This window comes from Peromyscus californicus, unplaced genomic scaffold (genome assembly GCF_007827085.1).
Source record: "Peromyscus californicus insignis strain IS unplaced genomic scaffold, ASM782708v3 Scaffold_2__1_contigs__length_46816999, whole genome shotgun sequence".
Classification (NCBI taxonomy): Eukaryota; Metazoa; Chordata; class Mammalia; order Rodentia; family Cricetidae; genus Peromyscus; species Peromyscus californicus.
Window position 1 is genome coordinate 31,162,313 of NW_026294540.1, and position 23,066 is coordinate 31,185,378.

Genomic DNA, 23,066 nt, shown 5'->3' on the forward strand with positions numbered 1-23,066 from the left:
CCCATTCCTCTTCCCTAACCGCCCTGGGAGGCTGTATGGAAAATTTCCTTGGTAGGCCTGGTGGTTCAGGCACATGACATCTGTGCTGTTTAGGAACTGAGACAGGAGGATTGCAAGTTCAAGGCTTTCCCGGGCTACATAGTGAACACAAGCCCAGCCTGGGCAGCTGAGATACTGTCTGAAATTACAAAGTAAAAACAGGGCTGGGGACATAGCTCAGTGATAGAGCTCCTGCCTAGAATCTCCTATTGAGGGCTGGGAGTGTAGCTCAGTGGTAGAGCACCTGCCTGGGATCCTGGGATGAGCCGAAGGAGTGGCTTAGCATAGATAACTTGCCTAGCACTGGGCAGGACCAGGGTTCAACCATCAGTACTAAAACAACAACTAACACTCCACAAAAGGTGAACCTGCTGCCCAGCAGTAGAACAGTTGTCTAGGGTGTGCAACACACACAAGCACACTAAATTCCCCAGAGCATCTCTTAACACAGAGAAAGATCTTTTTTGAGTCTTCCCACAACTCACTCCCCTGGTTAAAACACCCTAGCCCAGCTTCCATGGAAAGCACTTTTGTACACTTGCATCACTGGTGGGACTTGGTGAATCCTTTTAGATTATTGTCAGACATGCTGACACTGAGGCCCATAGCACCTGCCCTTCCAGAATGGAAGCCTTTATGAGATGCCCTCTCTGGGCAGCTTGTCAGGGTAGCAGTGGCATGTCTGTACAGTGTATACAAAGAGGAAATCTGTGAACTGCAGCCCTGGCATACTAGTACTGAAAAATAATGCCCAGAAAAGGATGCCCAGGACTGGGACTATGTCTTAGTGGGTAGAGTGCTTGCTTGGCATTCAGGAAGCCTTGGGTTCCATCTTCAGCACCCCATAAACCAGGAGTAGAGGTACCTGCTTGTCATTCCTGCACTCAAGTGGAGGCAGGAAGATCAGAAGTTCAAGGTCATCCATGGTTCATAGTGAATTTGAGACTTTGCATTTAAAAGAAAAAGGCCCCAGACAGTACCTGTGACATGTGTGAGTGTTGGCACAGACGAGTGTAGCCCCTGAAGCATGGGCTTTCATGCTAATGCTGAGGCTGAGCTGAAGGTGGTCTCTCAGAACTGAGAACTTGGGGGTGGGTGGAGGGCTGGCATTGGGAGACCAAGGACTCCACCTGCTGGTAGCATGTTTCTACTTCAGAATCAGCAGCATGCTGTTGCCTGTGGGTGCTTCAGGGTTGTGTAACAATATAATCAAAAGACTCAAAGGTCATACGAAGGTCAGGACAGAGGGCTGGGGTCCTGCTATCCTCAATGCCCGCCAGGTGGAATTGAGCTCAGGCTACCTCCAATTCCTGTCACTGTCACACGCCAGAGCCAGGTCAGGACACTGACTGGGAGTCAGGACCCCTGGGTTTACAGCTGCATGAGGAGACCAGGTGCTACTTCCTGGCCTGTCAGGGTTCTGTGCACACTAGCTAGAGGCAGCATTGACCCAAAGGGTGATTGACAACATGGCAGATCTCAGAAGAGTTGCATAGGTATTAGTCTTGTTCAGTTGGAATGAAGGGCTTGTCTCAGGACAGCCAGGCTTGAGGGAATTGAGTGGGCGGAGTGGACATGATGGGAGACTGCTGAGCACTCCTCTGCTGCACCCAGAAGTGCAGATCAGACTAGAACCTTCCATCCCAGGGCCCATCTGCCAGGGTGGCCTAGGGCCTTGGTTTGCCTGGGCTGGAAGAAGTGTAGGCATGGGATGGACCCTGCTTCCCTACTGACAGGAAGAGCCAGGGCCTTCCCTTTAGCATTGCTGTTTCTGCTGTATTTCCAGAGCTTCCATCCCTAATGCATGCTTTTTCTTTTTAATTCTTTTTTCCTTTTGAAAATAATGAATCACTGTAAGAACACAGAACAGAACGAACACAGCAGTCAGTCCCATGAACTCTTGTCCAGGCTTAACCTGGTCACAGGCTGCCAGATTTCCGTCTCCTGTGTCTGAGAGTTAACGATCCTCAGCTCTGTGGACATGGGGTCTATTCCCAGCTTTCCTTTCCTGGCAGCCATCCATTCCAAGCCCTTGATGACACTGTGACAGAACACCAGACAGAAGCAGCTGTGAGGAGGGCAAGTCCGTTTGGCTCAGGGTTTCAGAGCTCCAGCTGAGGGCTGGCCCTGCACCCTGTGCTGTGGTGAAGCAGGGAGAGGAGGAACAGCTGCTCACCTTGTGGCAGCCAGGAAGCAGGAGAGAAATGCCTGTACTGGCTTCCTCCTCTCCTCCCACTTTGTTCTGTCTAGTCCCCAGCCTGTGGAGTGGTGACACCTACATTCAAGGAGGGCCTCTACCCCAACTCATTGGTCCCAGCCCTTGAATTTTTGAATTAGAATCTCACTGTTCAGTCCAAGCTAGTCTGGAACTCAGTGTCTATCCCAGAACTTAAGAGCTTCCCATCTCAGCCTCCTGAGTGCTGGGGTCAGAGGTGTGTGCCACCGTGCCTGACTGTCCATCCAGCCTGCTTATGTGTGTTAAGGGTTCTTGTCCTTTCTGTGTACGGTGCCAAGTGTCCTTTTAAAAAGACTTTCCTATGTAGTTGGGTTTTAGAAACTTCCCTAGTGGTTTCAATGTTACTCTGAAGTATTAACATCTTAGGTAGGGAAATGAGTTAGTTGACAAAGTGTTTGCCTGAAGCATGCAAGCTTGAGTTTGAGTTTAATGCACAGAACTCACTAAAACAAACAAACAACAACCACAAGCCATATATGGTAGCATGCTTATAGTCCCAGCACTGGAAATGGAGAAACAGGTGAACCCCTGGGACTCACTGGCCAGTCAGCCTTAGGTCAGTAAGATACCCTTTCTCTAAAAGCAAAATGGGCAGTGCTCCCAAGGAACATTACCTGAGGTGGTTGTCTGAACTACACACACACACACACACACACACACACACACACACACACACACACCATACTCACATCTCATAAACACACACATTGCCGGGCAGTGGTGGTGCACACCTTTATTCTCAGCACTCAGGAGGCAGAGCCAGGCGGATCTCTGTGAGTTCGAGGCCAGCCTGATCTACAGAGTGAGATCCAGGACAGGCATTCAAAAAACAAACAAACAAAAAAACCCAACCCCCCCCCCACACACACACATCATACACCCCCCCCACACCATGCTCACATCCCATAAACACACACACTATACCCTCACACCATACATCCTACACTTCTACCACACACACACTACACAGCCCCACACCATACTCATATCTCACATGTATACCACACACACATATAGACACAGACCACATCACACACACTACACACCCCTACACTAGACTCACATCCGAAACATATAACACACACACATATGCTCACCACACTGTACACACACTGCACCCCTGACACCGTACTCACATTGCACACATAACACACACACAGAACAGATGGACGCATTTTTCTGACCCCAAGTCCAAGAGGTGGGTCACCACACAGCTGCACAAAGTCACCCCAGGATGACATCAGCTAGGAGGGGAACAGTCCACGCTGAGGGAGGGGAACCAGAAATAATGATTAGGGGAAAAAAAAACAAACACTGGTAAGAAAAAGAACAAAACTAAGTCAAGATAAACACCGATTAGAAATGCAAATTACAGCACAAAGTGCCTTGGGAAATAATAGGGCAAGGACTGGAGCAAAACAAGTCATAAAGTGAAAGGCAGGAGGCAGGGAGGCCAAGGCAGAGAAAGATACGTGAACACTTGTGTGGTGGTTTGGGGGGCTAGGGGTGTGTGTGGAGTGTGGGAGTGGTGTGGGCGGTAAGAGATGTGTGTGAGAGGTGTATGTGTGTGTGTGGTGTGGGCAGTAAGAGATGTGTGTGAGAGGTGGATGTGTGTGTGTGGTGTGGCTATGTGTGTGTCGTTTTGAGAGATGTGTGGAAAGTATAGGGAGGTGGTGGTGGTGGTGGTGGTGTGTGTGTGTGTGTGTGTGTGTGTATGGTGTATGTGTGTGTTGAGGGGGTAGTGCGTGAACCTGCAGAGAGGTCAGAGGAGGCCATGTCCTTCTCTAGTACTCTGCTTTATTCCCTTGAGATAGTGTCTTTCATGAGGCCTGGAACTCACTAATGTGCATAGGCTGCTGGCCAGCCAGAGAGCTCCCAGGATCCTCCTTGCTTAGAGAGGCTGTGTTGTTGCTGCCTGGGCTCTCTAGGCAGTGGGATACAGGCTGGTTTGCTTCAAAGTGTGGGGCTGCCCACCCCTTTAAGTTCCTGGGGACATGGAGGAAGGCAATGCATTTTGAAAACAAAGTGGAATTGGGCTCTGGACAATCAAATGAATGCTCTTCTGACCATATGCAGCTCTTCTGTACTTCAGTATGTAAGTCAAGCTGGTGTGGAGAACCAACAAGACTCGATGCTGTGCTAGCTAAGTGTGGTGCTAAGCTTGGAGGCCACAGCTGCTAACACAGGAGAGATGGTTGCCAGCCAGCTTCTCCCCACCCCACCCCCCAGCCGCAGGACAGAGAGGTCACCATTGTTTGTGGACTGAAGTGAAATGAATGGCTAGAGAGAGCCTGGGACAGCAGGGGAGAGTCTGACAGCCCTGGGACAGCAGGACAAAGGCCAGAAACTCCCTCCTGACTCCTTCATTCACATCAGCCCCATTTAGTGCCCAGATGTTTCCATGGGTGTGACTCTTTCCTCTGGAGCCCCAGGCTGTGTAGAACCATCATCAAATGCCAGGCACTTGTGGCTCCACAGTCTTCCACTTTGATCTTCTCCAGGCACAGACTGGCAGGGGCCTCGTGCCTGCTTCTGGGCCTGCATATCTGGATGCCCTGTAGTAGGTGGAAAAGCAGCCCCTCAGGACTCCCCCAGTGAGGGACACTGAAGCCACTAGTGAGAGAGCCTGGGACTTTTTCCTCACATGAGGCTAGCCCAAGTCAGATCTTAGGGTGATTCTTCTTAGAGAGTGCACATAGCTGCAGAGGCACAGACCTAGGTGGGGTGTCCAGCGGATGTGGTCAGATCTTGGGGTGACCCTTCTGAGGGAGTGCACATGGCTGCAGAGGCACATACCTAAGTGGGATGGTCCTCAGATGTGGCTGTAGAGGCTTATGGGAGAATCACCATCCTAAGCCTTAGGGACCACCCAGGGTGGTGCATTGAGGAGGTGAGGAACTGTGCGGGGCATGGTAGTGCCAGCATTTGGAAAGCCAAGGCAGAAGTTCATGGGTTCAAGGCCAGCCTGGACTACATTACAAAATTCTGTCTCAGTAAATAAATAAATAAAATGTGTGCATGTAGACATTTTAGTGAATTGTAAGGGCCCTAGGTGCAGTCCCAAGCTCACAGAGGTCCCAAGAGTCTTGTTAGAACAATAAAAAGTAGATGCAGCCGGGCGGTGGTGGCTCACGCCTTTAATCCCAGCACTCGGGAGGCAGAGGCAGGTGGATCTCTGTGAGTTCGAGGCCAGCCTGGACTGCCAAGTGAGTTCCAGGAAAGGCGCAAAGCTACACAGAGAAACCCTGTCTCGAAAAACCAAAAAAAAAAAAAAAAAAAAAAAAAAAAAAAAGTAGATGCAAGTCACATTGAAGGATTGACACCCGCACACCTCTTGGGGCTGGTGTGTGAGACCCAGCAGGGGAGATGGATTGGGGCGGCCTAGTGTCTGTGAGAACCAGTCAAGAGCTAGAGAGACATCAAGGGAAACTGATTATAGCCACTGTTCTCTGAAAAGGGGATGCTTAGGCGGAAGGCAACAAGCCTAGGATGAATGGAACCTGTCCCTGGCTGGCAATAGGAGAGGTTTGAGCTGCCCCAGGAACTCACCCTGGTGCCAGGTACCTGGTAGCCCCTTGACCAGTGAGTGCCTGGTTTTGTTTTCATTTAACCAAAGTAACAGTGCCCCCGTGTGGCTATCACACCAAACTGCAGAAGGGAGTGTGGGACTGGAAATGTCCTGCTCCCCTCACAGACCTCAGGAGGTGACCTCCAGTGACTGTGTTCACACTAGAGTTTTCTAATGGTTACCTCTAAGTCTGAAGAACATGTTTTGCTTTCCACCTGATTTCTTTTCTCATGGTGCCATGGATTGAACCCAGGGCCTTGCACAAGTAGACAGATGATCTACCAGTGAGCTATTCTCAGGCCCTCATTGTAGGCAGGTGCTCTATTGCTGAGCCACACCCCAGCCCCTCACTGGGGGATTCTAGGCAGGTGCTCTATTGCTGAGCCACACCTCAGCCCCTCACTGGGGGATTCTAGGCAGGTGCTCTGCTGCTGAGCCACACCCCAGCCCCTCACTGGGGGATTCTAGGCAGGTGCTCTACCACTGAGTCACACCCCAGCCCCTCACTGGGGGATTCTAGGCAGGTGCTCTACCACTGAGCCACACCCCAGCCCCTCACTGGGGGATTCTAGGCAGGTGCTCTGCTGCTGAGCCACACCCCAGCCCCTCACTGGGGGATTCTAGGCAGGTGCTCTATTGCTGAGCCACACCCCAGCCCCTCACTGGGGGATTCTAGGCAGGTGCTCTACCACTGGGCCATGTCCCAGCCCTGATTGCTGAATCTTGATTCATCACCTTCACACATTCCTGACATCCTTCTCTGATAAAGCAGTATTAAACTAATCTCAGATAGTTCTGTTAGTCTGTTTCCTCCGAGAACTGCTTTGTTAAATAATCTCTGTTAAAGCTCCTGCTCCTTTGTCTAAATAACACACTTATACTCAAGTTTCTTGTCCCAAAAACCATGGATAGTGAGCCCCCCCCACAACACACACTCCTATGTGTATGTGTATGTGTGTGGTACACAAGCGCTGTAGCATTCACAGCTGCTCTTCATGTGCTTCCAGAAGAAAAGCTGTGGAGGTAGCATTCTAACCAGAGTCCTCTCCCGGTGCCTGTGGTGCCTGCATGGCCTTCTCAGTAGATTTTGGAGCCTCTAATAGGTTCCTGACTTCTCAGGAGTTGTCAGCAGCACTTGCTCTTCTGCTAGTGTCCCATGAGCATGACTGTCCCCATGTAGACAGAGCAGAAGACTCCTCATCTGCACCCAGAGTAATCCATTAGTCTTTCTGTCTTGGTAGCCAGGAACCCATCTCCTGGGCCAGCTTCCCCATGGCCGACCTGGTTCCTGACCTTCAGCATATCCTGTTTTGGATGTCAAACTCCATTGAACTCCTGTACTTCATCCAGCAGAAATGCCCACTGTACATGCAGAACATGGAGGAGGAGCTGGATGTCACAGGTATGGCCTTTGCGGTGCCCCAAACCCAGCACTGTCTTCAGTGGGCATGGTGGTGGCTTTGTGCACGTGTCTATACAGGGTGAAGCTTTCTTGGCCCCAGGCCAGGCATTTGGGATCACACATGAGGCTAGCATCAGTGGTTTAGGCCGACCTGATGTCCCTAGGGCCTGCCATATGACACTTCGCTGGTCCATATCGTCTCGTGTCCCATGCACACTGTAACATGTTCTGTTCTGCTTGTCAGAGGCTGAAGATGTGCACAGGTCACTTGGAGGGGACATGTGGGCATACAGTTCACCAAGTGAGGGCTTTAGAGATGCGTCTTTATTCCAGAAAGGAAGAGTGCTGCCAATCATAGCTGTAAGATGGTAGGGCACATAATTTCAGAGCTGGAAATATGGGCAGCATGCCTTAAATTAGCATTTCCAAATACTGTAATTCCCAAAATACTCCAGGAGAGGTGGTTCTGCTGAGGGGGGCGTGGGGTGGGGGCTCTAGGAAGGGGACGTTCTGAGCTGTGCTGGGGAGGTGACTCGGTTGGTAAAGTGCTAGTTGTACAAACACGAGGACCCAAATGAAAGCCAGGGGTGGTGGTGCGCACTTGTCACCCCCACACTCATAACCCTAGAAGATAGGAGGCTCCCTGGCTAGCCAGCCAAGCCTCAACAGTGAGCCCGAGACCCCAGGAGAGACCCTGTCTGCAAAACCAAGGCGGATGGCCCCTAAGGAAGGGACACTGGAAGTTGTTTTCTGGTCTCCAGACTCTGTGTGTGTGTGTGTGTGTGTGTGTGTGTGTGTGTGTGTGTGTGTGTGTGTGTGTGTGTGGGCACACACACAGAATTGCTCAGAAAAAAGGAGGGTAGCTCAATTAGTAAAGTTCTTACCATGAAAATAGGAGGCCCTCAATTCCAAACCTGCCCCCCATAGAAAGCCAGTCCTGGTGGAACATGCTTGTAATTCCAGTGTTGGGGGAGTGGAGACAGCTGGATCCCTGGAACTCATTGCAAGTTCTAGGCCGAGAGAGAGAGACCCTGTCTCAGAAAACAGAGTGGTCGGCTCCTGAGGAAAGGCATCTGAGGATGACCTCTGGCCTCCATGTTCACAGGCACATGTGCACCTACACATGAACCCCCCCATACACACACACACACACACACACACACACACACACACACACACACACACACTCACACACCAGACGAGTAAATAAAAGGTGCAGGTGTGAGGCCAGGCCTTGAGGCCCTCGGCAGTTTCACTGAGGACTGTGTGTCTGCTGAGGACTTTATGGGGCTGGAGACAGCCTGGGAGGGTCTGACAAGCCAGGAGCCCATGATGACCGCAGTGGGTCCCATGTCCTGACCATGCCCCTGGGGACCTGGGACCAGAGCTTTGCTTTTCTGTGAGAACATCAAAGCTGCTCCCTCTCCTTGTGTCAGTGGGGACTTTGGGCTCTTCAGGCCTGTCCCCTTGCCATTGAGGGCCCGAGTTGTTGTGGGAGCAGTGGGACCCTGGGGCTTTGTGCCCATTGGTTCCCATCTCAGGTGTATGCCTGGAATATCTCAGACCCACAGCTGAGTGCTGTGGCCTGAGGCCTGCTGGCTCTTCCCGTCAGCCTGCTCTTTGCCCTGACAGCCTGGAGTGAGGTGAGTCTGGATCTTGAGGCGTTAGTCAGCAGCCCTCTAGGCCTGGGGTCGAGAGTGCGGCACCTTGGGCTTCCCCGGTTTTGTTTTGTTGTTCATTGTCGTTTGGTTTGGTGTTTTGATGCAAGGTCTCACTGTGTAGCCCTGACTGGCCTGGAACTCCATGTGTAGACCAAGATGACCTCAGATTCATGGAGATTTGTCTGCCTCTGCCTCCCGTTCCTGGGAGGTCTCCATTTTCTTGAGAGAGTGTTTTGACTCCACAGCCCTGGGACAGTTTCCAGGGGCTGCTGGACAAGCCTTCTGACCTGTGTCCTTAAACAGTGGACCTTCAGGCCTGGATTGGGCTTGCTGCAGTGGGATAGTCAGTTCCGGTGGAGAATCCAGACACTCAGGAGACTGAGGCAGGACAAGTGTAGGTTCAAGACTAATCTGGACTACAGAGTGAGTCATGGCCAGGCTCGGCACCTTTTCTTGAAAGAAAAAAAAAAAAAAGCCCAATGGTAGAGGCCTGCATGATGTGGAAAGGAAGAAGTGGAGAGGGAGGGAGGAAGGACAGACTTCTGTGCTGTCTCTGTCTCAGTAATATGAAGTAACGTATGAGTCTGGTCTCCTGCTCCGACTGCCCAGTGTGACTGCCTGGGCCAGATTTGGGATTGCCATCCTTCTAAATCCAGATGGGAGTGTTGGTGTGCCAGGCAGAGCCCTCAGAAGGGGACAGACAGATGGTGGGTCCACACGTGCAGGCTGTGCCGGTGACCCTCCTTTTGTGGCCCCCCTCTGCAGGTTCCAAGGAATCACTGTTCTCCTGCACACTGACGGCCAGCGAGGAGGCCATGGCAGCCCTGGAGGAGGTGGTGCTCTATGCTTTCCAGCAGTGTGTGTATTACCTCTCCAAGGTGTGTGCTGCCACCATGAGGGCCTGGCGACAGGAGGGAAGGGACTGGGACAAGCCAGCTTCAGCAGCCACTGGTTCCACTCTGGCCCTGGGTGTGTCCCTTTCTCAGGAGTGCCACCATGGTACAGCCGAGGGTCATCGATCATGGTGTCTTTTACAGCACTGCTAGGTGACTGCCATGTCTGGCCTGTTTGTCCCTGCAGCTCCTGTCCCTGCTTCTGTCAGGTCCAGGGGCAGCTCCTATTGCTTAAGGCAATAGGAGCTTGTTAGGTTGGGGACTCCTGGTCAGTTCCAGCATCCCTGTAAGTGGCTTTTGGGGTTCTCTCTCCTGGCAGTGCCTGTATGTCTGCCTCCCGGCCCTCTTGGAATGTCCTCCATTTCAGACAGAGCGTAGGGAGAGCTGGCGCTCAGGCCCTGCTCTGCCTGAGGAGCTCCGGCGTGTGGTGTCAGTGTTCCAGGCCACCTCGGACCTCCTGAAGCAGCTGCACATGCATCCTGAGGTGGCCTCCCAGATGCTTGCTTATCTCTTCTTCTTCTCTGCCACACTGCTCCTCAACCAGCTGCTGGACAAGGGTGAGTGATGCTGGGGGCTGGGAATGTGCTCTAAGGGAACACTGCTGTGCTCAAGTCCCAGGGTGGACAAAAGCTCAGAGCATGCCTTGTATGCTGCTCCAGTACCTGCCAGCAGCCTGCAGAGGGGCCAGACTGAGACAGCTTTACAAGGCTGCACTGACGCTGACCCATGGCCCTGCCTTACTGAGTTGCTGTTTCTCCATCACCGGCTGGGGCTCTGGGTATCTAACAGGGTCCAGCCACAGCATGAGCCTGTTGCCACATTGACAGGATGATGTAGAGTAGGAGGGGTGGGGTGGTGGCTGTCACAGCCCCTCTTGCCTTGTACCTGTCTCCTTCATCTCTTTCTACTTCTGCCCCAGAGAGGGCATAGCTAGTTGGCATTGCCTAGGACACTGAGATGAGGTGTTGACGTGTCCTGGAGAGGGAGAATGTGCTTTGGGGACCCTGCTGTGTGGGTCTCATCCTTTCTTCCCTCTCCAGGGCCCTCTCTGAGTTGCTTCCATTGGCCCAGGGGTGTCCAGGCCTGTGCCCGACTGCAGCAGTTCCTGGAGTGGGCCAGGAGCGCTGGCCTCGGAGCACCTGCTGAGCGCTTCTTCCGGAAGCTGTCCTGCACCCTGCATTTGCTGGCCACTCCCAGTGCTCAGCTCGTCCAGGTAGGAGGGTCCCCCAGGACAAGTGCAAAGAAGGGCATGTGACGCCGGGTGGTGGTAGAGCCAGGCGGATCTCTGAGTTTGAGGCCAGCCTGGTCTACAGAGCGAGTTCCAGAAAAGGCTCCAAAAGCTACACAGAGAAACCCTGTCTTTAAACCCCCCCCCCCCGCAAAAAAAAAGGGCATGTGACCCTAGGGTCCCTGACTTACAAACCAAGTTCAGGTGGCCTGGACTCTGCACCCCGAAAACCTCACATACTCCCTAGGTAATTCATGGAGTTGCTTAGTTCCTCAAATGTCCCTGTCCACACAAGGCTGGGTAATCTCGCAGATGTCTATGGGCGGTTCCTGGGCCCTGTACTGGTCACTCTGTGTAGCAAAGGTCACTCTGCAAGTCAGACCAAGATGAAGGACCTGAAGATAAAGACATTATCTATGTCCCTCACTGGGCCCAGTCTAATCAGACAGATCCATAGAGTGGGCCAGACAGTTGGGTGGGAGGAGAGAGAGGGCCCAGCTCACAGTGGCTGCTATCAAGAGCCTGGGACTTTGGTAGCTTCTAAAAGCTAGGACAGTCCCAGCCCAGCCAGCCCAGAAACACAGCCTCATTCCCGCACCCATGAGGAACTGAACTCAGAACAGAAGTGGGGAACTGGGTCTTCCCCTAGAGTGGTGCTTCTCAACCTTCTAACGCTGGGCCCCTTTAACACAGTTCCTCATGTGCTGACCCCCAGCCATAAAACTGTTTTCATTGCTACTTCATCACTGTAATCTTGCTACTGTTATGAACCATAATGTAGATGTTTTTGTAGATTGAGGTTTGCCAAAGCGGTCGCAACCTACAGGTTGAGAATCACTGCCCTAGACCCACCCCAGTCAGCCCTGTAGGACTGTACCTTACATTGCTCCATCCTCAAGGTTATGGTCTACCACCACAGAAATAGGAGACTAGGTTCTCACCCTCTCCCTCCATACTTGGTACCTTCTTCTTCAGAGCATTTGTCCCGATGGCTGATGGTTTCTTCTCCTGTGTGGACCACTGACCTTTCCCTGAGATGGTGAACATCCATGGGGACAGGGGTGGAGCAGTCCAGCATTAAATCTGTCCTCCGTTGTCCAGAAACATGTGTTCAAAGCTCACTGGGTAACATGGCTATATTGTCAGCCCCAGGCAAAGCCCTGGGCAGGCTTGGGATAGCCAGCTGATCAAAAAGAGTAGTCCCACCAGATGTGGTAGCTCATGCCTATAATCCCAGCACTTTAGAAGCAGAAGCAGGAGGATTGTTGCAAGTTTCTGGCTAGCCTGGACTACATAGTGAGTTCCAGGCCAGCCTGAACTACATGTGGAGATCTTATCTTTAAAAAAAAAAAGTTTAAAAAGAAAAGAAAAAGATATTCTTTCTGCAGACTCTCAGCGGTGTGTCTCAGCACCACTGACATTGATGACAGTAGCTGCTGTTTATCATTGAGACTGGTGTCGCGCTCGAGTGCACAGCAGTTGGCTGATTGGGCAGCACTGTGCAAAAGCAAAGCCAAGGTCGCACAGTGAGTGTACAGTGGAGCCGTGGTTCCAGACGTGACTCCCCGTGTTCTTTGTCCACTCAGCCAGTACTAAAAATGTCCTCTGTTAGGAACTACGCTTTTAAAATTCTACTTCTTTACGTGTGTGCACGCGCGCGCGTGCACGTGCACTTGTACACAGTGAGTGTGTGAAGTTTAGGGATAACTTGCTAGATAGAGTCTGTTCTCAGCTTCCACCGTGGGGGTCCCAGGGATGGAACTCAGGTCAGTGACGAGAACCTTTTTTACCTGCTGAGACATTTCATCAGGCCCAGATGAAATGTGCTTTACACGAAGTTGACAATGTTGGTTTTGAAAACTGGTTTAATTATTTTCATTACAAAGTGAAAAATTTACCATAGAAAACTCAGGTGTCTAAGCATGTCTGGCAACCAGACCATGTGAATTTAGTTTGCTTCCTCCCAAAATATTACTGTTTTAGTTAGGGTAATTATTGCTGTGGTAAAACACCAAAACAACTTGGGAAGGAAAGTGTTTATTTGGCTTATATTTTCATATTGCTCTTCATCGTGGAAGGAAGTCAGGTTAGGAACTCAAACTGGGCAGGATCCTGGAGGCAGGAGCTGATGCAGAGGCCACGGAGGGGAGCTGCTTACTGGCTTGCTCCTCATAGCCTGCTCAGCCTGCTTTCTTGTAGAACCCAGGACCACCAGCCCAGGGATGGCACCACCCACCATGGGCTGGACACTCCCCCATCAGTCACTAAGAAAATGCCCTACTGGATCTTATGAAGGCATTTTCTCAACTGAAGTTCCCTCCTTTCAGATAACTCTAGCCTGTATCAAGGTGACGTAAAACTAGCCAGAACAATCACTGTCTTAGTTAGGGTTTCTGTTGCTATGAAGAGACACCATGACCATGGCAACTCTTATAAAGGAAAACGTTTAATTGGAACTGGTTTACAGTTTCAGAGGTTTATTAGTTCATTATCATCATGACAGGAACCTTGGCAGCATGCCAGAAGACATGCTGCTAGAGAAGGAGCTGAGAGTTCTACATTCAGACCAGCAGACAACAGGAAGAGAATGCCCCACTGGGCCTGGCTTGAGCATCTGAGACCTTAAATCCCACCCCCAGTTACACCGTTCCTTCAACAACGTCTTACCTACTCCAACAAGGCCACACCTCTTAATAGTACCATTCCCTATGAATATTTTTTTTTTCAAGTCATCACAATCACTAAGCATTTTTTATTTTCTTTAGCAGTACTGGAGAGGGAAGCCAGGTCCCTGTGCATGCTAGGCAAGTGTTAACCACTGAATCATGCACACAGCCCCTCACTGGGGGATTCTAGGCAGGTGCTCTACCACTGAGCCACACCCCAGCCCCTCACTGGGAGGATTCTAGGCAGGTGCTCTACCACTGAGACATCCCCCTCCCTCAGGGCCCTTTAGGCAGGTGTTCTACCACTGAACCATGCCTCCAGCCCTCAAAGAGATTTCGATAGTACAGCCCTTGGATGGAGTGACCGGGGGAGAGCCTACCCTTTTTCAGAGAGTGGCTTGCATAGCCCAATGAAATTCAAAGTCCACTGGTTGAAGGACTAGAAAACCACTGAAGGGACAGAGACATGGATCTGCAGTAGGGAATCGTAAAGAGCTGAACGGGAGGTCTGCCTGCTGGACCCACTTATGTGGGAACACACACACAACTAAAAATAATAATAAAAAAAGGAAAATGATGGGCTGGCATGTAGCTCAGTGGTAAAGTGCTTGCTTAGTTCATGCAGTACTTGGGACTCCATCCGAGGTCCATGATCATCAGTTGCTTTATGTGGATGAAGTCTGTCGTGGTTATTCGGCATGTCAGAGTCTGCAGGGCTGGGAGTGGGCCTTGAGAGCAAGAGCCACAGCTGACCCTCCGCCCTCTGTTGAGCTGGAGTCGTGAAGCAGAGCTCATGCTTTGGGCTCCGGAGACTCAGCTCCCATGGTGAGCTCACTAACTCAGTGAGGCGAGAGGTCGCTGGGTTATTACTGCTTGTTATGTTGGCTGCAGACCATTCTTGGGGCTGGTCACAAGGGCGTTCCTTTGAGAAAAACTGAGTTGTGTATTTCAGATTTGTTCAGCTTCGTGTGTGTGTGTGTGTGTGTGTGTGTGTGTGTGTGTGTGTGTGTGTGTGTGTGTGTGCAGGTCAGAGGACAGCCAACTTTGAATGTCATTCTTCGGATGCCTTTCACCTTTTGTTTGAGACAGGGTGTCTCCCTGGCCTGGCACTTAGGTAGGCTAGGCTAGCTGGCCAGTGAGCTCCAGCGATCTGCCTTATCTTTCCGGAAGCTGGGATTCTGTACCCCACACGTGGATTTTTCCATGGCTTCTGCTGATCCATCTCAGCTCCTCATGCTTGTGAGGCAAATGCTTGAGCCAGGCCATCTCCCCAGTCTGAGGTCTGTGTGAGTTCTGAATGAAGGCTGCATGCAGAAAGGAAGCAGCTATGGCTCCCAGGCTCTTCGCTGCTCCTGTCTGCACGGCTAGGTGCCTGACTGTTTTTTTGCCACATTGAGTCCTGGAGCCATATGAGACCTAGAGGCCCACTGTGAAGACTGCAAACCAGGCACCTGCTGGAACCTCTGTGGGATGGAGCGCAGGGCATGACAAGTGACAAGCTTATTCTGCCAAGAGCCAGGTAGCAGGTGTTTTAGTCTTGCTGTCCACACAGAGTCTATCCACATTCTTCATGGTCATTGCTTCTAAACCCTCTAAAAAGAAAACATCCTTAGTCTGAGGGTTTTATTCAAATTTGCCTCGGACTAGCCAATAAAAAGCAACTGCAAAGGAAGAGATTATTTTTATCCTCGTGAAGGTAAGAGAAGAAATAGTGTTCATAAATAATAGTGCATCTGTAGAATAACAAGGAGATTTCTTAGGGCCAGGCACAGTGACACACACTTTTTAATTCCTGTACTCTAGAGGCTGAGGCAGGAAGATCATGAGTTCAAGGCCAGCCTTAGCTTCATAAAGGGATCCTGTCCTTTTAAAACAGTTTAGTAAAGACTCATTTTTATTTAGTATATGTGTGTCAATATAGGTGAGTGAATGCCATGTGTGTGTAGGTGTCCACAGAAGAGTGTGCTGGCTCTCCTGGACCTGAAATTACTGCTGGTTGTGAGCCATCTGATGTGGGTACTGGGAACCGAACTTGGACCCTCTGGAAGAGCAGCAAGCACAGTTAACAGCTGAGGCATCTCTCCAGCCCCATTAATTTTGTTTTTGTTTGTTTTTGTTTTTCAAGACAGGGTTTCTCTGTAGCTTGGAGCCTGTCCTGGAATTGCTCTAGAGACCAGGCTTGCCTCGAACTCACAGAGGTCCCTCTGTCTCTGCTTCCCAAGTGCTGGGATTAAAAGTGAGCTCCACCACCGCCTGGCCCATTGTTTTGTTTTTTTTAATTACATTTGTTTGTTTGTTTGTTTATTGTGTGTGAGTATGTATTGGCAAATGTACAGTTGGCGGTCAGAGGACAACTTGTAGGAGTTGGTTCTCTCTCCACCATGTGAGTCTTGGAGCTTCCACTCAGGTCATCAGGTGACAGGTCATCAGGTGACAGGCACCTGTACTGGCTGAGCCATCTGGCGTTCAGGACTCTGTCTGAATAAACAAAACCAAGCAAGAGTTCTTATAAATTAAAACTACAGGAGCAGAAGAAAAAGGCCCAGTGGCAGGATAGGAAGTTAAAAATGGAGGAAATCTACCCAAAAGTGCCGCCCAAACACCAGAGAGCAGAACACAGGGAGGAGCCAGGGAAGATGTGACTCATGGCTGGTTCCCTCCCTGACAACCTGGGGACAAACCACAGAAGTGGGAGGGAGGCATCAAAAAGAAACAGCCCCTCCCCCGGGGAGTCTGGGGCTTGAGGGTGTGTGGAGGGGCTGCCAGTAAGAATGTGGTCCTGGGGTCAATTCCTGTCCTTCATCCGACAGGCCTGTGGCGCTGGCTGTCCCTGGGGCATAGATTCTGGATGGCCATAGCCCAGGCTTGTGGCTGTTGGCAGGAAAATCAAGCCGTGGAGAGAGAGGAAGAAAAGACAGGAAAACTAAAGCCAGAGAAGCAGGTGGTGGGAGGCCGCAGACTGGCTTTATCCTGACCCCAAGGGACAGGGACAATCTAGAGCCTCTGGAGCAGAGTAATACAAGATAGGGCTCTGAGAAGGGAATTTTTTTTTTTTTCAAGACAGGGTTTCTCTGTGTAGCCCTGGCTGTCCTGGAACTGGCTTCAGACTTGTTATGTAGCCCAGGCTGGGCTTGAACTCCTGATCCTCCTGTCGTCACCTCCTGCGAGTGCTGGAGTTACAAGTGGGCACCACTATAACTGGCTGTCCCATTGTTGTGTCTTAAGGTCTTAAGAGAGCGTTTCCTACCCTGAACTCAGTCAGATCTGAGAGCGCCTAGATGAGCTGTTTCCGTCTGCTCATGGCATACAAGTCCCGTTCCTCCCACCCACCTTGCTCCCTCCTTTTCATTCTCCCTGGGTTTCTAGAGCGAGGGTCTCACTTTGTAGCCCAGGCCAGCCTCGTCACTGTGGATAAGGTGGCCAATGTGGTGTCTTCTGCTCCACCCCTCACTGATCTCCTTGCTGTCTGCACTGACCCTCCCACCTGCCCTGGAGTGAAAAGACCAGGGGGAGGGCCTAGAACCAGAGGGATGGAGGAGGGACTCTCCAGGGTCTGTGGGCAAGGCACTGCCTCATGCTCCTGGAGGCCTTTGACCGGAGCTCCTTGTCCCCAGATGAGCTGGGCCACCCTGCGGGCCACATTCCCTGCCCTGAACCCTGCTCAGCTGCACCGGCTGCTGACTCAGTACCAACTGGCCTCTGCCATGGGCCCTATGAGCGCCTGGGAGCCAGGAGCCCAAGACAGCCCCGAGGCCTTCCAGTCAGGTGAGCCTTCCCAGCGGCCAAGCCTTGGGCAGAGGTAGGGGGTGGTGGGAAGACTGCCAAGCTCAAGCTCAGAAAATCACCGAAGCAGCCCACTGAGGTGGGCACACAGGAGCCCCTACTACCTGGCGCCTCCACCCAGGGTCCTACTGTGCCCCTGTCTCAGGGCTTCAGACTAGGGCCCACCTGGCACCCAGCTGATCAGGACATGAACAGCTGGTTGGGTTTCAAACCCTCTGGAGACATGCCAGTGAGCACACGTGCTGTCCACACACATGCACATGGGCATGCCCTGGTGTAGTTGTGGAGGTACGTTCATTTATGTGTATGTGTAAGTTTCAGTTTGTAAGTTACACACATCTTCCTTCATAAACATGCATTCACAGTGTGTAAACAAAAAGTGCAGGCTGGTAAACAGTAGGCTGTGGTGTACGTAAGGGCTTCCCACTGTCTTCCTGTTACCTGGCCACCACTGGCCGGCCTGGGCCCAGAGGACGCCTCAAAACAGCACTCTTGGCTCCACCTGATCCCACTGGGTCCCTCCCAATTTACCAGTTGGTATCAGAACACTCCCCCAAACCCATGCACCAAGCTCTGTGCTGAGAGCTCAGAGCTGGCATCCCAGAAAGGTTCCTGCCTCCATCCGCATCTAGGACCTGCACATATTAACTTCCCAGGGTACATGTATGTGTGTCCTAGTGATACACAGGTATGTGTGGGCTCTGCTCGGTCTCTACAGCCTTGTCAGAATTCAGAGACTAGGCTGGGGCTCATCCTGCCGAGCTCTTGCTGTCTTATGTCCTCAGTGGGTGGGTGAGGACCTAAGATGGACGGAGGAGAGGCCAAATCCCAGCATCCCCACTCTCTCCACTGCAGAGAACATCTTGGAGTCCTATGAAAACCCACCCCCCATCGTTCTGCCAAGCCAGGGCTTCCAAGTGGACCTGGAGGCCAACTGCCTGGAGGACAACCTTTACCAGCACCTGCTCTACATCCGCTACTTCCTGTGGGGACTAAGGGGCCAAGCCAGCCCTGACAGTGGGCTTGCCCGGCCTGAGGGCATCGAGGTAGGGTAGGGCAGGGATGTTGGTGGGGAGGGACTGGGTCACTCAGAGAAGCCTGTGGCTTGTAGCCGTGAACTGAACTGAGACTGCCTTCGCTGACTGTTGGCAGAAGCAGGTGCAGGTTGTCTGGAGTGGGCTGGGGCATGCAGCAGGTATGACCAGGAGATTTCCGGGCTCCATTTGAGGTGAAGGTTTGCAAACGTCTTCACTCATTCTTTGTGCCTGGCCTGGCCTGGCTGGACCCATGTCCTCTAGGGTGAGGGTGGCTTGTCTGTTTTCTCTATTCTTCACAGGGAGGCACCACAGGTGCCTGGCCTGTCCCCTTCTCAGGGGACTCAACTTTTTTTTTTTTTTTTTTTTTTTGGTTTTTCGAGACAGGATTTCTCTTTGTAGCTTTGGCGCCTTTCCTGGAACTCACTTTGTAGCCCAGGCTGGCCTCGAACTCACAGAGATTCACCTGCCTCTGCCTCCTGAGTGCTGGGATTAAAGCTGTGCACCACCACTGCCTGGCTAGGGCCTCAGCTTTTGCCCACCTCTCTTTCCAGGGCCTGTACCACACCATTCCTGAGGGGCATCCGGAAGGCCATGGCTGCCCCCTGGCTAAGAGGGACTCAGGCAGAGGAGCTGTTGAAACTGTCCCTGCCCATTCTCTTCCTGTCACTGGAGCTCCCTGGGCACAGGGCCCTCCCGGAAGACAGCCTACCCGAGGGGACCGCAGGGGCTCCCAGACTGGCTCTCTGCACACTGACTCCTCCTGCCTGCTCACTCCTCCCAGCACACCCCTGGGCCTGGAGCCTGGAGGCCCCACCTGGCCAGAGCCCAGCGGCCTCTGTGGAAAAGCACTCCTTGAGGGGCAGAGGAATGGACCAGGCGGCCCTCCTGGTGTGGGTCTAGAAGGTGAGGCCTGGCCTGCTTATGATTGGGTAGAAACCCTACTTTGGGTCTTCTTGGGCTGTTCTATCAGCTGCTGATCAGCATGCTCCTTAGCACCTGTTCGGGATAATACGGGCATGTGGGGGCATGTGCACTTATGTATAAGCACATACAGATGCATATGTGTGCACAGTGGGGCCCACCTGTCTCATGAGGACTCTTACCATTGTGTCCTTGATGCGCCGTCAAGTCTGAAGGCACCCTGGCATTGAACACTCGGTGGAGCAGGACAAGGCAAGCTGCCTGCTCAGGTTCTGGGGCCGAAGCTCAGAACTGTTAGGTCAGGCCCTGTCCTGAGATTCCCCACTCAGACACATGCTCTGTTGAGAGAGAGGCACAGGGCCTCTGTTAGCCTGGAGTCTGAAGCAGGGTCTGGACACAGTGGAGGAGGCCTCAGGGAGGATGGGATTTACAGTTGCATCCTGGTGTGGGGATGTGGGGGGAGGAGAGTAGGGCATTGAAGAGGTGGCAGGGAAGCTAGGCTTCCCATAGGCATTGGGTCCATGGCCTCTGGAAGACAGCTGGCCTCAGGATAATGTCCTGTTGAGTCGCCTGTCCCTTCCCCGGCTTGCTGTCGTGTTCTGTCCAGCTGGTGTCTTCCTGGGGCTCCAGGAACACTTGCCATGCTGTCATGAGGGGCATCTCTGTATCTCCCAGAAGTCCTCAGTGTCTTGACTCTGGGGATGAGTGCTGGCCCCCAAACCCACGGGCCCCTTACCCCTCCCTTCTTCTCTGCCCACCCAGGAGACACTGTCCAGGCTGCTGCTGGACCTCCTGCTGAAGCCTCCAGCCCCAGCTCCAGCACGGAGGACTTCTGCTATGTGTTCATGGTGGAGCTCGAGCGAGGCCCCTCGGGGCTGGGGATGGGCCTGATTGATGGGATGGTGAGGACCCCTAGACTTCAGCTCTTTCCTCCCATTCTTGTAGACCCCTCCTCTCCAGTTTGACCATAGTCAGGGCCAGTGAGAAATGCCTGAATTGTTTCATGGGCCCGCCTTTGGGCGCACTGATGGGGCCCAGTGCTTCCCTGTGGGACACACAGGGACCGTAATTTGTGACCTGGCTAGTTCCAAGCATGTTCACAAGGAGGGTTGTGCAGTACAGGGTCTTTACTGGGGAAAGCACATATTAGCACCAGTGCAGTATTCTGAGGTGCCCTGCTTCTTCCCAGCACACACCTCTGGGGTCCCCAGGACTCTACATACAGACCCTGCTTCCTGGGAGCCCCGCAGCATCTGATGGGCGATTGTCATTGGGGGACCGAATCCTGGAAGTGAATGGCAGCAGCCTGATGAATGTCAGCTATATGAGGTATGTGCTACGCCTGGCCTGCACCACAGGACCAGAGAGGGGTCGGGAAGACAAGCAAGCCAGTCCTGCATCCAGGGGAGAGGGGGGCGGGGTGTTATGAGGCAGAGACCAGGCTGCTGCTGGCTCTTCTGTGTCGTTTTCACCTCTTTCCTTGATTTCAGGGCGGTAGATCTGATCCGACATGGAGGCAAGAAGATGCGATTTCTGGTTGCCAAGTCTGACGTGGAAACAGCCAAGAAAATTCGCTTCCGCAAGCCCCCCTCCTAATAGACCAAAGGACCCTTGCCCCCAGCGCCTGCTTCCTGTATCCTTACCAGGTGCCACCAACACCTGCCCACTGCTCCCCCCACCCAAGCCCCACACTCCCCAGTCCAGCCAGTCCTGGGTTTTAAAGTTGACTGAGTGAGTCCTTCCCTATGTTGTGGCCTCACGTTGAGGACACCTGTTGATAGTGTACATCTTAGTGTATATTTATTTATATGACAGATGACACTAAGTTGTGACATTTCCTACAGAGCTTTTATGTTTAAAGACCTTAATGGAGAATTGAAACTCAATAAACTATCTTTCGTATTCTTACAGTGGGGATGAAGGATCTGCATTGTGGTACAGTACACATGGGTAACACTGAGGGAAGCCGGTGGTTCTTGTGACCAACCCTTCTTGCCCAGCCAGCATAGGTGAAGCCTTAAGTGGCCCTAATACAGATTGTGATAGATATAGTTCCCCACTGCTTCTGGTTCTGGGGATTAAACCCAGGGCTCTTGATGTGTTAGGCAGGCACTCTACCACTGAGCCACACCCCACCCCCTCACTGGGGGATTCTAGGCAGGCACTCTACCACTGAGCCACACCCCAGCCCCTCACTGGGGGATTCTAGGCAGGTGCTCTACCACTGAGCCACACCCCAGCCCCTCACTGGAGGATTCTAGGCAGGTGCTCTACCACTGAGCCACACCCCAGCCCCTCACTGGAGGATTCTAGGCAGGTGCTCTACCACTGAGCCACACCCCAGCCCCTCACTGGGGGATTCTAGGCAGGTGCTCTACCCCTGAGCTACATCCCTCAGCCCTTCTTTTTATATTTTGTTTTGCAACAGTCTCACCGAGTTGCCCAGTTTGGCCTTGCTCTGTAACCCAAGCAGACTGTGAGCTTTCTACCTTCCTGCCTCAGCCTCCTGGGCAGCTGGAATCACAGGCCTGTTCCCCTGAGCTAGGCTATGGAAGGGATTATTTGACTAACTCTCTACCCGAGGACTGCAGCTCCCCTGAAGCCAGGAAACAAGAAGCACAAGCCCGTGTGGTCCAGTCTTTTGGTCCTTCCTGTGAGACTGGGCCCAGGCTGGTGTGGAGCTCACTGTGGAGGAGGTGGTACAGGGCGGCTCCCAACCCACTGTAGTCTTGCTTCAGCTACCCGCATTCTGGGCTTACAGCGGGATCCCTGTGCCTGTCTCCATTTTAAATCACCGCTTAGTATCTCTCCAAAGAAAGGGGTCTACAGGCCTGGAGAAGGCTGGATGATTGAGCCAGCCTTGAGCCCTCCCTCCCTGTCCAGATGACTTCTGCTCTACCCCACTTGTCACTGGTCACCAAAGCAGGAAGTTGAACATGGACACTTAAGATTTTCTTCCCCGGTCCACATCCCTCTACACTGTTGGGAAGCCAGCCTTCTCCTCCAGCAGGGTCTGGGTATACTGGGATAGCAGCTGGCACATGCCCACTCCGGGTGTGAACAAACTTGGCCCCGCTCAACATCTTCAGTGGGGTCAGCAGCTCTATCCATGTCCTTGGTGTGCACAGAGCCAGTGGGAGAACTTGGCCAGGTCCTCATCTTTTAAGAGTGTGTGTGTGTGTGTGTGTGCGTGTGCGTGTGCGTGTGTGTGTGTGTGTGTGTGTGTGTGTGTGTGTGTTTACACATGCATGTGCACAGCACATGTGTTGAAATAAGGAGACAACCTCAGTTGTCAGCCCCCACCTTCCCTCTTGTTTCAGACAGGATCTCTTTTTCTGTTGTTTGCTGCTGTATGCACCAGGCTGGGTGGCCTGAGAGCCTCCAGTATTCTCTCTGTTCCTCCCATGTCACTGTAGGAACATGAGGATTAACCACGTGCTACTGTAGCTAGCTTTGTGTAGGTTCTGGGGATTCGAACTCAGATACACATGCTTGTATGGCAGGGGCTTTACCCACTGAGCTATCTCTCCAGCCCGAGGTCCTCATATTTTTATCAGGAATAGAGACTGTGGGGAAGTGGGGGTCCCAGTTAGCTGCAAACACTCCACATGAAAGGGATCTTTGTGGAGGGA

The 23,066-nt window shown here is 52.4% G+C and overlaps 1 protein-coding gene across 1 annotated transcript in view; it reads left to right on the plus strand.

Annotated features, from left to right (window-relative positions):
• The window catches only part of Radil (Rap associating with DIL domain), a 70,177-nt gene extending 48,833 nt beyond the window's left edge, over positions 1–21,344 (plus strand). The window contains exons 6-15 of the mRNA XM_052754180.1: positions 7,085–7,245; positions 9,672–9,784; positions 10,119–10,356; positions 10,840–11,012; positions 17,308–17,458; positions 18,332–18,522; positions 19,065–19,416; positions 20,197–20,336; positions 20,624–20,763; positions 20,925–21,344. Coding sequence (XP_052610140.1) covers positions 7,085–7,245; positions 9,672–9,784; positions 10,119–10,356; positions 10,840–11,012; positions 17,308–17,458; positions 18,332–18,522; positions 19,065–19,416; positions 20,197–20,336; positions 20,624–20,763; positions 20,925–21,030 — 1,765 coding nt within the window. The 3' untranslated portion in view covers positions 21,031–21,344. The remainder of the gene's footprint in view (positions 1–7,084; positions 7,246–9,671; positions 9,785–10,118; positions 10,357–10,839; positions 11,013–17,307; positions 17,459–18,331; positions 18,523–19,064; positions 19,417–20,196; positions 20,337–20,623; positions 20,764–20,924) is intronic.
• Positions 21,345–23,066: the final 1,722 nt, after the last annotated feature.